Consider the following 14,165-nt stretch of genomic DNA (forward strand, 5'->3'; position numbering starts at 1 on the left):
TGACATATTTACAGATATATTTTCTAAAAGAGGAGTGTGTGAATGGCTTACGTTAGTCTGTTCTTTTCGAAGTAGTTTTATTAGCGTTAAGTTATCCTTGTCTTTATTTCTCTCGTCTCGTAATCTGTTCACCGCACTGGAGAACTGGTTTATGCAGGTCTTGATGGCTTTATCCCTACTTGCGTGAGCTTCCTTCAGCTAAAGCAAACAAAGGAGAAAGGTTACAAGTGCCGTCCTAGAACATCGACTTCTCTACTATCGATGAAGTCAACACAGATGGCAGAAAATGGGCAGAGCTGCCACGTAATATTTTCACCCCAAGTAAACTTAAAAGAAACAAGTTTGTAAAAATGAAAATAGAGAATAAGCACTTGGTGGACTTATTGAAATTTGAACCTGGTTTTGAAATTCGACTGGCACATGGATACATCATTGGAGACCTTTGAACTTTCTTTAATCAAACTTTATTGGACTTCAATGTTATATATTTGCACTAAATGATGTATCTATCTTTGCACGATTGATTGAATGTACTCAAGTATAAGTCTTTCCTTTGACTGGATAGCATGCAAACAAAAGCTTTTCACTGTATCTCAGTACATGACAATAATAAACAAACAAAATGTATTTATATTCCTTGACGTAGGTTTTTTTGAAATTCTTTTTTTGATAAATATTTTTATTAAACATAAATACATATTAATAAAATTTACTTATTACATACATTCGTGATATTATTAATATTAACAATTGTGTCCTACATATTTCTATACTTTTTTTTTAAGAGAGGAAAAGATAGAGAAAAATAAAATAAAAATAAGAGATCCAAATTGGAGAAATGAATGGAGTATTAAAAAAGTTATCTATCATTGGAGATATATCCATAATTTATTATTCATAATTCTTCCTCCATTCCATTATTCAGGCCACGGTCAAGTCCTCGAACCAAGCCATTTTGACCCTTTAAATATACAATAAATGGAGACCATATTCCTCTGAAAAGATTCAACCTGTCCACTAGTACAAGTCTCAATCTTTCCAGATGAAGTGTCTCCGACATTCCTGTAATCCACATTTTAATTGTGGGGGATGTAGGACCTTTCCAGAATTTCAGTATTAATTTTTTCCCAATTATTAAACTATAATCAATAAAAATTCTTTGATTCGTTGTTAATAATTGATCTGTTTCTAATATTCCCAGTATTATTAAGTTTGAGTCAGGGATCAGCTTCCTATTAACAACATTCGAAATTATTTTAAATATTTCTGTCCAGAATTTAGTGATTTTTTCAGTTTGTGAATGTGTGCGTTAAATTAGCTTCCAATTGCTGACATTTGTCACAAATGGCAGATATATTTGGAAAAATACTATGTAATTTAGCTTTTGAATAATGTAGTCTATGTAATATTTTAAATTGTATAAGAGAGTGTCTAGCATTTAGCGAACAGTGATGTATGTGTTGTAAACTTTCATCCCATATATCAGGTCTAATAATTTGACCTAATTCATTTTCCCATGATTGTCTATATATTTCTGTACTTGGAGCGTCGTTTTCCAGTAGAATATTATAAATATATGATATCAATTTTTCTGTATTTGGGTGTTTATTCAAACATTCATCTAAAATCTCTGTCTTTCTATTTCTAATTTCATGTGTATTTGCTTTTACATAATCTCTAATTTGTAAATATCTAAAGTAATCTTTTGAATGTAATCCATAAATTTGTTGTAATTCTTGAAATGAAAGGAAAAAATTTTCCCTGTAGAGATCTCCCATCTTATTAATTCCACAGTTTTTCCATTGTAAAAAACCTTTATCTATCATTGAAGGTTTAAATGTGATGTTATTTACAATAGTAAGAGCTAGTGGTATACATTCCAATTTTAATGTTTTCTTTATTTGTTTCCAAATACGTATTCCACTATCTATTATAAGGTTTTCACTATAGGTTTTCTTACTTATTTTATTATTGGCGAATAAAATCGAACTAATTTCAAAGGGCGAACAATCTTCTTTTTCCATTATTAACCAGGTTGGTTGTTTATCTGTCTCTACTAACCAAAAGTTAATATTTTTAATATTGACTGCCCAATAATAAAACGTAAAGTTTGGTAGAGCTAGACCTCCATTTATTTTTGGTTTACATAAGTGTTCTTTTTTTATTCTATGGCTCTTATAATCCCAGATAAAGTTAGTGACTATGGAATCAATTTTTTTTAAAAAAAATTTAGGAAGATATATCGGAATCATTTGGAAAAGATATAATAATTGTGGAAGAAAAATCATTTTTATTGCATTAATTCTACCTATCATTGAGATTGGTAATGTTTTCCAATATAAAATATTTTTATTTAATTTATTCAATAAGAGCGGAAAATTAGATTTAAATAAAGAATCAAATCTTTTTGTTACATAAATTCCAAGATATTTTATTTTTTCGTTTGCTATCTTAAAAGGAAATTGTTGTAATATATGCAGATTATTTACCCTTATCGGCATAAGTTCACTTTTGTTCCAATTAATACTATATCCTGAATATGATCCAAATTCAGTTATTAATTTTAGTAAATTTGGAATACTAATTTCCGGGTTTGTGATATAAAGTAATACATCATCCGCATATAAAGAAATTTTATTTTCAGTATTTGTGGTGTCATATCCATATATTTCAGGATGTATTCTCACCCGTTGAGCTAAAGGTTCTAATGCAAGTGCAAACAATAGTGGGGATAAAGGACAACCCTGTCTGCAGCCTCGAAATAGATTAAATTTATTTGATAGTATTTGATTTGTTATTATTCTAGCTGTTGGATTGGTATATAATAATTTAACCCAAGTGATAAACTTCTCTCTCAAATTAAAAAATTCCATAACCGAAAACAAATAAGACCATTCCACTTGGTCAAAGGCTTTCTCCGCATCTAACGAAATAATTACTAAGTCTTTATTAATACCTCTTTTCGAATATATAATATTATATAATCGTCTGAGGTTATATGAGGAATATCGTTTTGGTATAAATCCTGTTTGATCGGGGTGAATTAGTTTATTAATAACTGTGCTTAATCTTTGTGCTAATATTTTCGTTAGTATCTTTTGATCAGTATTTAAAAGAGCTATAGCTCTATATGATCCTGGGTCCTCCAGATCTTTGTCTATTTTAGGTATAAGTGTTATAATAGATTCATTTAACGTTTCTGGTAGTTTCTGACAAATATAGATATTTTCATAAAGTATCTTCAGACGTGGTGTGATCAGATCATAAAATGTTTTATAAAATTCCGAACCGATACCATCTGGTCCCGGTGTTTTACCATTTTTTAATGATCTGATAGACTCTTCAACTTCTTTTACTGAAATTTCCGCATTTAGTGATTCTCTATTTTGTAAATCCAACCCCTTCAGATTACATTTTTTAAAAAATGCTTCTATTCCTATCCTATTTTCTGTCGTTTTAGCTGAATATAGATTTTTATAATATTGCAGAAATCTCTCATTAATATCTTTAGGTTGTACTAAAGGTTCGCCAGTATGTGATTTAATCCTGTGGATTATTTTTTCTCCTTCCATCTTTCTAAATTGACGAGCCAGTAACTTATGAGGTTTATCTCCAAATTCAAATTGTGATTGTTTGGTGTATTGGTAGTGTTTTACGACTTGATCTGAGTATATTTTATTTAATTTATATTTCAGTGCAGCGATTTTATTATGTATTATTATAGATGGATTAGCAGCGTTCTCTGTATCTAATTGTTTAATCTCCTTTTCTAATTCCTGTTGTTCCCTCCAATTCTTTTTATTATAGAATGCTTGAGAAGATATCATAATTCCACGGACATATGCTTTAAAAGTTTCCCATAGTAGGGCAGAAGATATTTCCGGTTTATCATTTATTTCGAAAAAAATCTTAATCTGTTCTGTAATATATTCCTGAGTTGTTTTATTTTTTAATATTTGTGGGTTAAATCTCCATTGTCCCCGTTTTTCCATTTTACCATTTATTTTAATCATAAATGTTAAATGTGCATGATCTGAGATTGTAATATTATGGTATTTTGAATTATAAGTGAGTGAGATAAGTTTAGCGTCGACCAAAAAATAATCTATTCTTGAATAGGTTTTATGTACAGGTGAATAAAATGGTTTTTTTGAAATTCTGTTCAGATTCGTTTTTTGTTAAATCAATGGAATAGTTGGGTAAATTGTTTACACTCGGTCTAATAAGAATTCTATTATATAGATGAATGAGATAAATTAAAGCCACACTTAATAACAAAAAGCAACTATCAAGGTGTTCCACAATATAGACTAAATAGTCTGCAAACAAATGCTCATAAATGATAGGAGCAGAATTAGGCCATTCAGCCCATGGAGTCTGCTCCACCATTCAATCATGGCTGATCTTGGTTTTCCTCTCAACCCCATTCTCCTGCCTTTTCCTCCAAAACCCCTGACACCCGTACCAATCAAGAATCTGTAAGAACTGCAGATGCTGGTTTAAATCGAAGGTGGATACAAAATGCTGGAGTAACTCAGCAGGTCAGGCAGCATCTCTAGAGAGAAGGAATGGGTGACGTTTCAGGTCGAGACCCTTCTTCACAATGAATCCAATCAAGAATCTGTCAATCTCTGCTTTAAAAATACCTAATGACTTGGCTTCCACCACCGTCTGTGGCAATGAACAGCTTCACCGCCCTCTGACTAAAGAAATCCCCCGTCACCATTCTAAAGCTACGTCCGTTTATTCTGAGGCTGCACCCTGTCATCCGAGACTCTCCCACTATTGAAAGCATCCTCTCCACATCCACTCTATCAATATCCCACCTCAATATCCCACCTTTCAGACATAAAAATTGAACTTTCTTCTGCTTAAATATTGAAGCATGTCATAAAAAAAGAGCTCATTCACTTTGAAAAACACAGTGTAAAAATGTTTGTGTAATCTGACGAGTGTCCCTGCAGACGAGTTGCCCATTTCCCTCTCAGAGACATGGTTAGATTTTGCTAAAATCCATCGACAAAGGTTAAATTGATTGTGGAATGCTGCAAAAGGTGGTTGGCAAGACACAAGTGTGTCTTTGAGCTGCAGTGAGCTATTGACCATATGCACGGCAAGTGCACAGAATGACACTGGGCATAGCCTGGACCTTCACTTCGGTGTGTTAGAACTTGAATTGCCCGTGAAACAAAGTACAGATAGTGCAAACTTCCTCCTATAGTGTCTGCAAAATAAATCCACCTGCAACAGAAAGGTCTCTCCTCCAGCAGAGGCATAATGTCTCCATCTTCCACTGGGGTTATTTTACAGGGTCTGAAGAAGGGTCTCGACCCGAAACGTCACTTATTCCTTCTATCCAGAGATGCTGCCTGTTCATCTGTGACACCAAAAAAAAAATCCTCATTCATCAAAACTCATTTCACGCAAGATCTGCAGATGTAAAGAGTTTTTCCTTAATTCCCTAACTGGATTCTTCTGGAATGAAGTTGAATGTAATTGTAGGAAGGTCAAACCGGGGCCATGTCTTACAGCAAAACCCAAAGTGCTGGAGGAACTCAGCGGGTCAGGCAGCATCTGTGGAGGGAATGGACAAGCAACATTTCATGCTGGGGCCCTTCTTCAGATCCGAATCATCGCCTGTCTATTCCCTCCACAGATGCTGCCCGACTCGCTGTTCCTCCAGCACTTTGTGTTTTGCTTAAGATTCCAGCATCTGCAGTTCCTTGTGTCTCGATTTCCTACAGTATTTATGGCATTACTCAGCTGACAATGTAAAATCTAGCTTACATAGTTTACATAGTATTCCCAATGTTTATCCTGACCCGAAACGTCACCTATCCATGTTCTCCAGAGATGCTGCCTGACCCGCTGAGTTACTCCAGTACTTTGTATTCTCTCCAAGATTCCAGCATCTGCAGTTCCTTGTGTCATCTCTTTACTTTACAGATTGTTATTCAAGGATCTAACTTATATTCCAATTATACTTCATCATGATCCAGTTCATATATTTTTACAGTACTTCTTAAGTAAAAAAAATATTAATCAATACTAGGCATAAAGATTAGCAGACATTTACTCGCTAATAAAATAAAAACATGCAAGCTGCATTTCTGCACATCTCCCCAGAACAACTCAGCGAGATATCCTGGACTACCCAAGAGAATGGATACTTGAAAGTAAAATCATCTGTTTGTATTCCCAATGTTTATCCTGAGTTTCAGACAAACTCCAAACCTCAGCTGAAAACACAAGTGCCATGGGTCAACTCTTGCTTATTCTAAAATCATTAACTAATGACAGTGATGTTTAAGGGACATGAACAGGCACATGAATAGGGGGATATGTATCATGTAAAGGCGACTGGGATTAGTTTAATTTGGCATCATGTTGGGCACAGACATTGTGAGCCTGTTCGTATTCTGTACTATTCTATGCTCTAAATTCTATGGGCGACACGGTAACACAGAGGTCGAGTCGCTGCATCACAGCGAATGCAGCGCTGGAGGCCTGGGTTCAATCCCAACTATGGGTGCTGCCTGTACAGAGTTTGTACATTCTCCCCGTGACCTGCGTGGGTTTGGTTTGAGATATTCGGTTTCCTCCCACACTCCAAAGACGTACAGGTATGTAGGTTAATTGGCTTGGTAAATGTAAAAATTGTCCCCAGTGGGTATAGGATAATGTTAATTTGCGGGGATGGCTGGTCGGCGCGGACCTGGTGGGCCGAAAGGCCCTGTTTCCGCGCTGTATCTCAAAACTAAACTAAACAGTTGGTTAAACAATCATGCAGAACTGAAATAGGCCCTTCGGCCCAACATTTCCATGTCGACCAAGTTTCACTGTTTCATTGGCATGTTTCCTGCATGATGCAGCTCTATACTTTGGTCACATCTCATGTGCAGTTTTGGTTGCTCCATTACAGGATGGACGTGCAGAGGAGGTTTGCCAGATTCATGCCTGGATTAGCTACAAGGAGAAGTTGGACAGACTTGGATTGCTTTCTCTGGAGCTTCAGAGACTGAGGAGAGACCTGACAGAGGTTTATAAAATTATGAGAGGCATAGATAGGGTTGATAGAACCTTTTTCCCAGGGTGAAAATATCAAAGACCAGAAGGCAAAGCTTTAAGGTGAGAGGCAAAGTTGAAAGGAGATGTGCAGGGCAAGTTTTGTTTGTTACACGGAGTGTGGTGGGTGCCAAGGGTGGAGGTGAGGCAGATACAATAGTGATATTTGAGAGGCTTTTGGAACAGCAGATGGATGTGCATGGAATGGAGGGAGGCAGGGACCACATGCAGGTGGCAGAGCTTAGTTTAACTTGCTATTGAGGCAGTGCAGCGTAGGTTCACGAGGTTAATCCCCGGGATGGTGGGACTGTCATATGAGGAAAGATTAGAAAGACTGGGCTTGTATTCACTGGAGTTTAGAAGGATGAGAGGGGATCTTATAGAAACGTATAAAATTATAAAAGGACTGGACAAGCTAGATGCAGGAAAAATGTTCCCTATGTTGGGGGAGTCCAGAACCAGGAGCCACAGTCTAAGAAAAAAGGGGAAGCCATTTAAAACTGAGGCGAGAAAAAACGTTTTCACCCAGAGAGTTGTGAATTTGTGGAATTCTCTGCCACAGAAGGCAGTAGAGGCCAATTCACTGGATGAATTTAAAAGAGAGTTAGATAGAACTCTAGGGGCTAGTGGAATCAAGGGATATGGGAAGAAGGCAGGCACGGTTTACTGATTGTGGATGATCAGCCATGATCACAATGAATGGTGGTGCTGGCTCGAAGGGCCAAATGGCCTCCTCCTGCACCTATTTTCTATGTTTCTATTTTTCTATATAACTTGGCCTCATGTTTCGCACAGACATTGTGGGCTGAAGGGCTTGTGCTCATAGTCAGGGTTGAGAACTCCCATGCTTTGGTGACCTGTTCTACGTTCAATATTTAACACAGAAATGCGGGAGAGTACAGATTAGTGGGACTAATCTGTGGGAGACTGGGATTGAGAGCAACTTTTTAAACCGTTTTCCACTCAATGGGCTGAATGACTCCCTTCTTTTTCCAGAGAAATAACGACAGATCTAAAGAGGGATCTCGACCCGAATCTGATCTGCTGAGTTCTTCCAGCACTTTCTGTTTTTGCTCAAGATTCTAGCATCTGCAGTTCCATGTGGTTCTTTGAATTAAATTTTACTCTCTGCATCTTTTGTACAACTGATCACACAGAAAAAGAAGACTCCAGGACACACAGGCAAAGCAAGACTTCAGCGTTACTTACAGAATGGTGAAGCTCTCTGCATCTTGCACTTGCATCAATCTTCCCAGCAAAGGATGCTGTCGGGAGACTGGTATTTAATTCATGGATTATCCTGTCATCAATTTGTCGCATCAACTGCAATACTTCCTAGTTTTTTGGATAGAAAAAAAATACTGATTAATAGAGTTTCACACACTTATTTGAAGACCTGTGATAAGCCATCGGCCATAAAATATATCATTGCCTAATTAATACAAATACTCTGGAGTATATGCAACACCGGGTCCTATAATTTACCAAAGATATCATGTTCATAAGTCATAGGAGCAGAATTAAGTAATTCAGCCCATCGAGTGAACTAACTTAGCCGATCAGCCAACATCTCTGGAGAAAAGGAACAGGTGACCCGAAATGTCATCTATTCCTTTTCTCCAGAGATGCTGTCTGATCCGCTGAGTTACTCCAGCTATTTGTGTCTATCTTCGGTTTAAACCAGCATCTGCAATTCCTTCCCACACATCGAGTGTACGCTGCCATTCAATCATTGCTAATCTATTTTTCTCACTCAACCCCATTCTCCTGCTTTCTCCCCAGAACCTTTGACAACCTTACCAATCAAGAACCTGTCAATCTCCGATTTAAAAATACCCACTGACTTGGCCTCTACCACCGTCCGTGGCAAGAAATTCCACAGATTCACCCCACATTGTTTAAATAAATTCCTCCTCATCTCCTTTCTAAAGGTGTGTACAAGGCCACAGGGAAGGTGCAAAATTATGAATTATATCACAGGTGAGAAATTAGGGTTACGCAAAGGCTACCAAAACTAGCCTTGTTCGTGGGGCATTCAGGTGTCATTGAAAAAGAGTCAGCATAATGTTTGACAAAGTAAAAAAGGATAAATTGTGGCAAGTGGATGAGCCTGGTTAAAGTGACCAAAGTATTCTCATTTAAGAAACAGAATGAAATAGATACTTGAAAAAGATAACAGTTTTGCTCTGGTGATGTAGCGGGGAGCAGGACTAATTGGCTAGGACCGATGGAACCAAGGGAAGCATCACGAGACAGATGGAGAGTCATAGAGTCATACAGCTTGGAAACAGGCCCTTCAGCTCAACTTACCCATGCTTTTGCCAGAGCTTTTGCAAATAACTCACTTTCTCTTTGGAAATATTTATTTCATTCTGGGGTTGGAACTATTCTGATAAGCCAACATTTCTTATGGGAGAAGCCGACCAATTAAGTCAATACCTGACCCTAACATACACCTCTTGGAGGAAGTCAGCAGGTCAGGCAGCACTAGTCCATTCCCTCCACTAATGCTGCCTGATCCGCTGAGTTCCTCCAGCACTTGGGGTTTTGCTTAAGAATCCAGCATCTGCAGTTCCTTGCATCTCTATATGCCTTCCATTTCCAAGCTACCACTGTACCACTATAATGCTGTATTCTGCACTCTGGTATTTTTCTCCTCACACGACCTGTTGTACTTGTGTATGGCTGGATTCATGTGTAGTATAATTTAACTTGACTGGATAACACGCAAAGAAAATCATTTCACTCTGTCTTGGCACATCAATATCAAATGTTAAAATGGTTCACATTTAGCACCTGGAGGTGAATCAAACATGCATAAAGTGCAAGATATTTAAAAGGACCTCAATTTTTTTACTAATTATTAATGACTAGAGGAAGGAGAAGAGACATTGAGTCAAGAGTGATACAGTGTGGAAACAGGCACTCCGGCCCAACTTGCCCACACTGGCCAACATGTCCCAGCTACACTAGTCCCACCTGCCCGCGTTTGGTCTGGATCCCTCCAAACCTGTGCTATCCATGTACCTGTCTAACTGTTTTTAAACGTTGGGATGGTCCCAGCCTTAACTACCTCCTCTGACAGCTTGTTCAACAGACCCGCCACCCTTTGTGTGAAAAAGTTACCCCTCAGATTCCTATTGAATCTTTTCTCCTTCACCTTAAACCTATCGATTCACCTACTTTGGGCAGGAAACTCTGTGCATCTAGAGTGTAAAGTATCCAAGTTTTCTGATGACACTAAAATAGGCAGAAGGTTGCATTGTGATGAGAATATTTGGACTGCGTAACAAAATATATGCATGAATCGAGTGAGTCTGGAGAGAAGGAATGGGTGACGTTTCGGTTTGAGACCTTTCTGCAGACAGAGTCAGGGGAGAGGGAGTCTAGGGTTATGGAAGGGTAAAGAGTGAAAATTACAGATTAAAGCAGACGATGATAAGGAAATGTAGAATGGTTCATTGTTGGATGAGGGGAAGGTGACAACGAGGCATATAATCAGTAAAATTATTCAGAACAGTGAAACTAGTCGGGGAACTAGGGAGGGGGAGGGATGGGGAGAGAGAGGGAAAGCAAGGGCTACTTGAAGTTAGAGAAATCAATTCTCATACCACTGGGTTGTAAACTGCCAAGCAGTAAATGTAGTTGGGCTTGACAGCATTAATGCACAGAGGGATATTGCCATCCAAATCCATAACTCTTTGAAAATGGCAACACAAGCAGCTAAAGTTGCAAAGTTGCATATGTTGTGCTTACTTTCATTGGTCGAGGCATTGAAAATAAGAGTCAGGAAATTAGGATGCAGATTTATGGGACTTTGGTAAGGCCGCATTTGGTGTGTTACATGCAGTTCTGGTCATCCCATCACAGGAAGCGTGGAGACTTTGTAAAGGATATAGAGGAGGTTTACCAGGATTAGGAAGTATTAGCTACAGGGAGAGATTAGATAGGCTCGGGTTGTTTTCTCTGGAATGTCAGAGATGGATGGGGCCAGCAACAACTATGATGGGTGAGGAGTGAGGCCCGGAGGAAAGGAGAGGGAACCGGGGTCTGACCTACCGTGCCCTGGTTGTCGGTTGCAGGAGGCACCCCTGGGGAACAAAGGTGGCCGGTGAGGAGAGGGATGTGTCGTTCAAGGAAGGAGACAGCTGGAGGCCTGCAGCAGCCTGGGACTTGCCTGGAACAAGCACCACTCATAAGAATTAGAGCAAGGACTTTCAAAATAGCCAAAACGCGGCACCTCTTGCAGGCGGGCTCAGTAAACTATTTCTGTATAGTTGCTAATCGGAGATTGAGGGGTATGGCAATTCTCTACAGAAATGTCTGTAAGATAAAGAATTTCACTGTGTTTGCACTTTGCACATGTGACAATAAAAACACCATTGAACAAGGGTGGAGGTAGAAACATAGATGCAGGAGTAGGCCAATCGACCCTTTTGAGCCAGCACCGACATTCAATATGATCATGGCTGATCGTCTAAAATCAGTACCCCGTTCCTGCTTTCTCCCCATATCCCTTGATTCCGTTTGCCCAAAGAGCTAAATCTAACTCTTGAAAACCATCCAGTGAATTGGCCTCAACTGCCTTTTGTGGCAGAGAATTCCACAGATTCACAACTCTCTGGGTGAAAAAGTTTTTTCCTCATCTCAGTCCTAAATGGCCTAACCTTATTCTTAAACTGTGGACTCCCCCAACATCGGGGACGTTTTTTCCCTGCATCTACCCTGTCCAATCCTTTATGAATTTGGCGATAGTGGTGTTTAAGAGGCTTTTAGACGGGCACAAGCATATGCAGGGAGATGGTTCATGTGCAGGGAGATGGTCCATGTGTAGGGAGATGGTCCATGTGTAGGGAGATGGTCCATGTGTAGGGAGATGGTCCATGTGCAGGGAGATGGTCCATGTGTAGGGAGATGGTCCATGTGTAGGGAGATGGTCCATGTGTAGGGAGATGGTTCATGTGCGGGGAGATGATTCATGTGCAGGGAGATGATTCATGTGTAGGGAGATGGTCCATGTGCAGGGAGATGGTCCATGTGCAGGGAGATGGTCCATGTGTAGGGAGATGATTCATGTGCAGGGAGATGATTCATGTGTAGGGAGATGGTCCATGTGTAGGGAGATGGTTCATGTGTAGGGAGATGGTTCATGTGCAGGCAGTAGATCTTGGCTTCATGTTGGGCGGGGATCTTGTGGGCCGAAGGTGTTCTCCACTAAGTAGTATAAGAAAATAACTGCAGATGCTGGTACAAATCGAAGGTATCTATTCACAAAATGCTGGAGTAACTCAGCAGGTCAGGCAGCATCTCAGGAGAGAAGGAATGGCTGCATCACTGAGCGAAGGGCAATGATCAGCCTGACCTGAATGTCCGTGAACTCTGTAACAGATGCGTGGTTATATTCGGGGGGACGCGCCACACATGTCTTCCCGCAGCTGGTTAGCCCGGCTCCCCGAACAGCAACCATCTAATCGCCACAATAATCTAACACTAATGCAATGAGAACAGTGATCTAACGCTGGTGGTCACCCCGGCGTCCAGCGTTGTTGTTGCCGCCGCCGCCGCCGCCACCGCCGCCTCCCCCCGTGTGGTGCCCCCTGAAGGACGGCGCCCACCGGGGCTGAGAGGGAGAGGAGGGGGCGCCGCAGGCCGGTGCCGCTCTCCCCCTTCTCTCCCCAGTCACCACCGCCGCCGCCGCCCCTTCACCTGGAACTCGGAGAAGTCCTGGCAGCTGGGCCACTCGCTGGGCGCCGCCATCTTCTTCCCGGCCCGCCTCAAACCCCGGCCCGGCCCGCCCTCCGCCCCCACCCCACCACACACACACACACACACACACACACACACTAACCCCCCCCCCCCACACACACACACACTGGCCTCCCACACACACACACCAACCCCCCACACACACACTAACCCCCCACACACACACTAACCCCCCCCCCCCACACACACACTGGCCTCCCACACACACACTAACCCCCCACACACACACTAACCCCCCACACACACTAACCCCCCCACACACACACACTAGCCCCCCACACACACACTAACCCCCCCCCCCCCACACACACACTAACCCCCCACACACACACCAACCCCCCACACACACACACACCACACACACACTAACCCCCCACACACTAACCCCCCACACACACACACACTGGCCTCCCACACACACACCAACCCCCCACACACACACACACACCACACACACACTAACCCCCCACACACACACTAACCCCCCCCCCCCCCACACACACACTAACCCCCCCCCCCCCCACACACACTGGCCTCCCACACACACACACTAACCCCCCACACACACACTAACCCCCCCCCCCCCCCCCACACACACTGGCCTCCCACACACACACCAACCCCCCCCCCCCCCCCCCACACACACTGGCCTCCCACACACACACCAACCCCCCACACACACACACACCACACACACACTAACCCCCCACACACACACTAACCCCCCCCCCCACACACACTGGCCTCCCACACACACACCAACCCCCCCCCCCCACACACACACTAACCCCCCACACACACACACTAACCCCCCACACACACACTAACCCCCCCCCCCACACACACTGGCCTCCCACACACACACCAACCCCCCACACACACACTAACCCCCCACACACACACTAACCCCCCCCCCCCCCCACACACTGGCCTCCCACACACACACACTAACCCCCCACACACACACTAACCCCCCACACACACTAACCCCCCCACACACACACTACCCCCCCACACACACACTAACCCCCCCCCCCCACACACACACTAACCCCCCACACACACACCAACCCCCCACACACACACACACCACACACACACTAACCCCCCACACACTAACCCCCCACACACACACACACTGGCCTCCCACACACACACCAACCCCCCCCACACACACACACACCACACACACACTAACCCCGCACACACACTAACCCCCCCCCCCACACACACACTAACCCCCCCCCCCCACACACTGGCCTCCCACACACACACACTAACCCCACACACACACACACTAACCCCCCCCCACACACTAACCCCCCCCCCACACA

General features: G+C 42.1%; 1 protein-coding gene across 2 annotated transcripts in view; it reads right to left on the reverse strand.

Moving 5' to 3' along the window:
- Positions 1–12,850, reverse strand: part of mix23 (mitochondrial matrix import factor 23) — a 25,690-nt gene extending 12,840 nt beyond the window's left edge. Inside the window, exons 1-3 of one of the 2 annotated variants that reach the window (XM_078409073.1) lie at positions 12,595–12,663; positions 8,275–8,400; positions 52–198 (exon numbers count right to left, since the gene is read on the reverse strand). In XM_078409073.1, coding sequence (XP_078265199.1) covers positions 52–198; positions 8,275–8,385 — 258 coding nt within the window. In that variant the 5' untranslated portion in view covers positions 8,386–8,400; positions 12,595–12,663. Of the gene's footprint in view, positions 1–51; positions 199–8,274; positions 8,401–12,594; positions 12,664–12,771 lie in introns of those variants that run through there. The other variant, XM_078409072.1, reaches the window with a different exon arrangement.
- Between the last annotated feature and the right edge of the window lie 1,315 nt (positions 12,851–14,165).

The sequence above is a fragment of the Rhinoraja longicauda genome, chromosome 12, assembly GCF_053455715.1.
Source record: "Rhinoraja longicauda isolate Sanriku21f chromosome 12, sRhiLon1.1, whole genome shotgun sequence".
Lineage (NCBI taxonomy): Eukaryota > Metazoa > Chordata > Chondrichthyes > Rajiformes > Arhynchobatidae > Rhinoraja > Rhinoraja longicauda.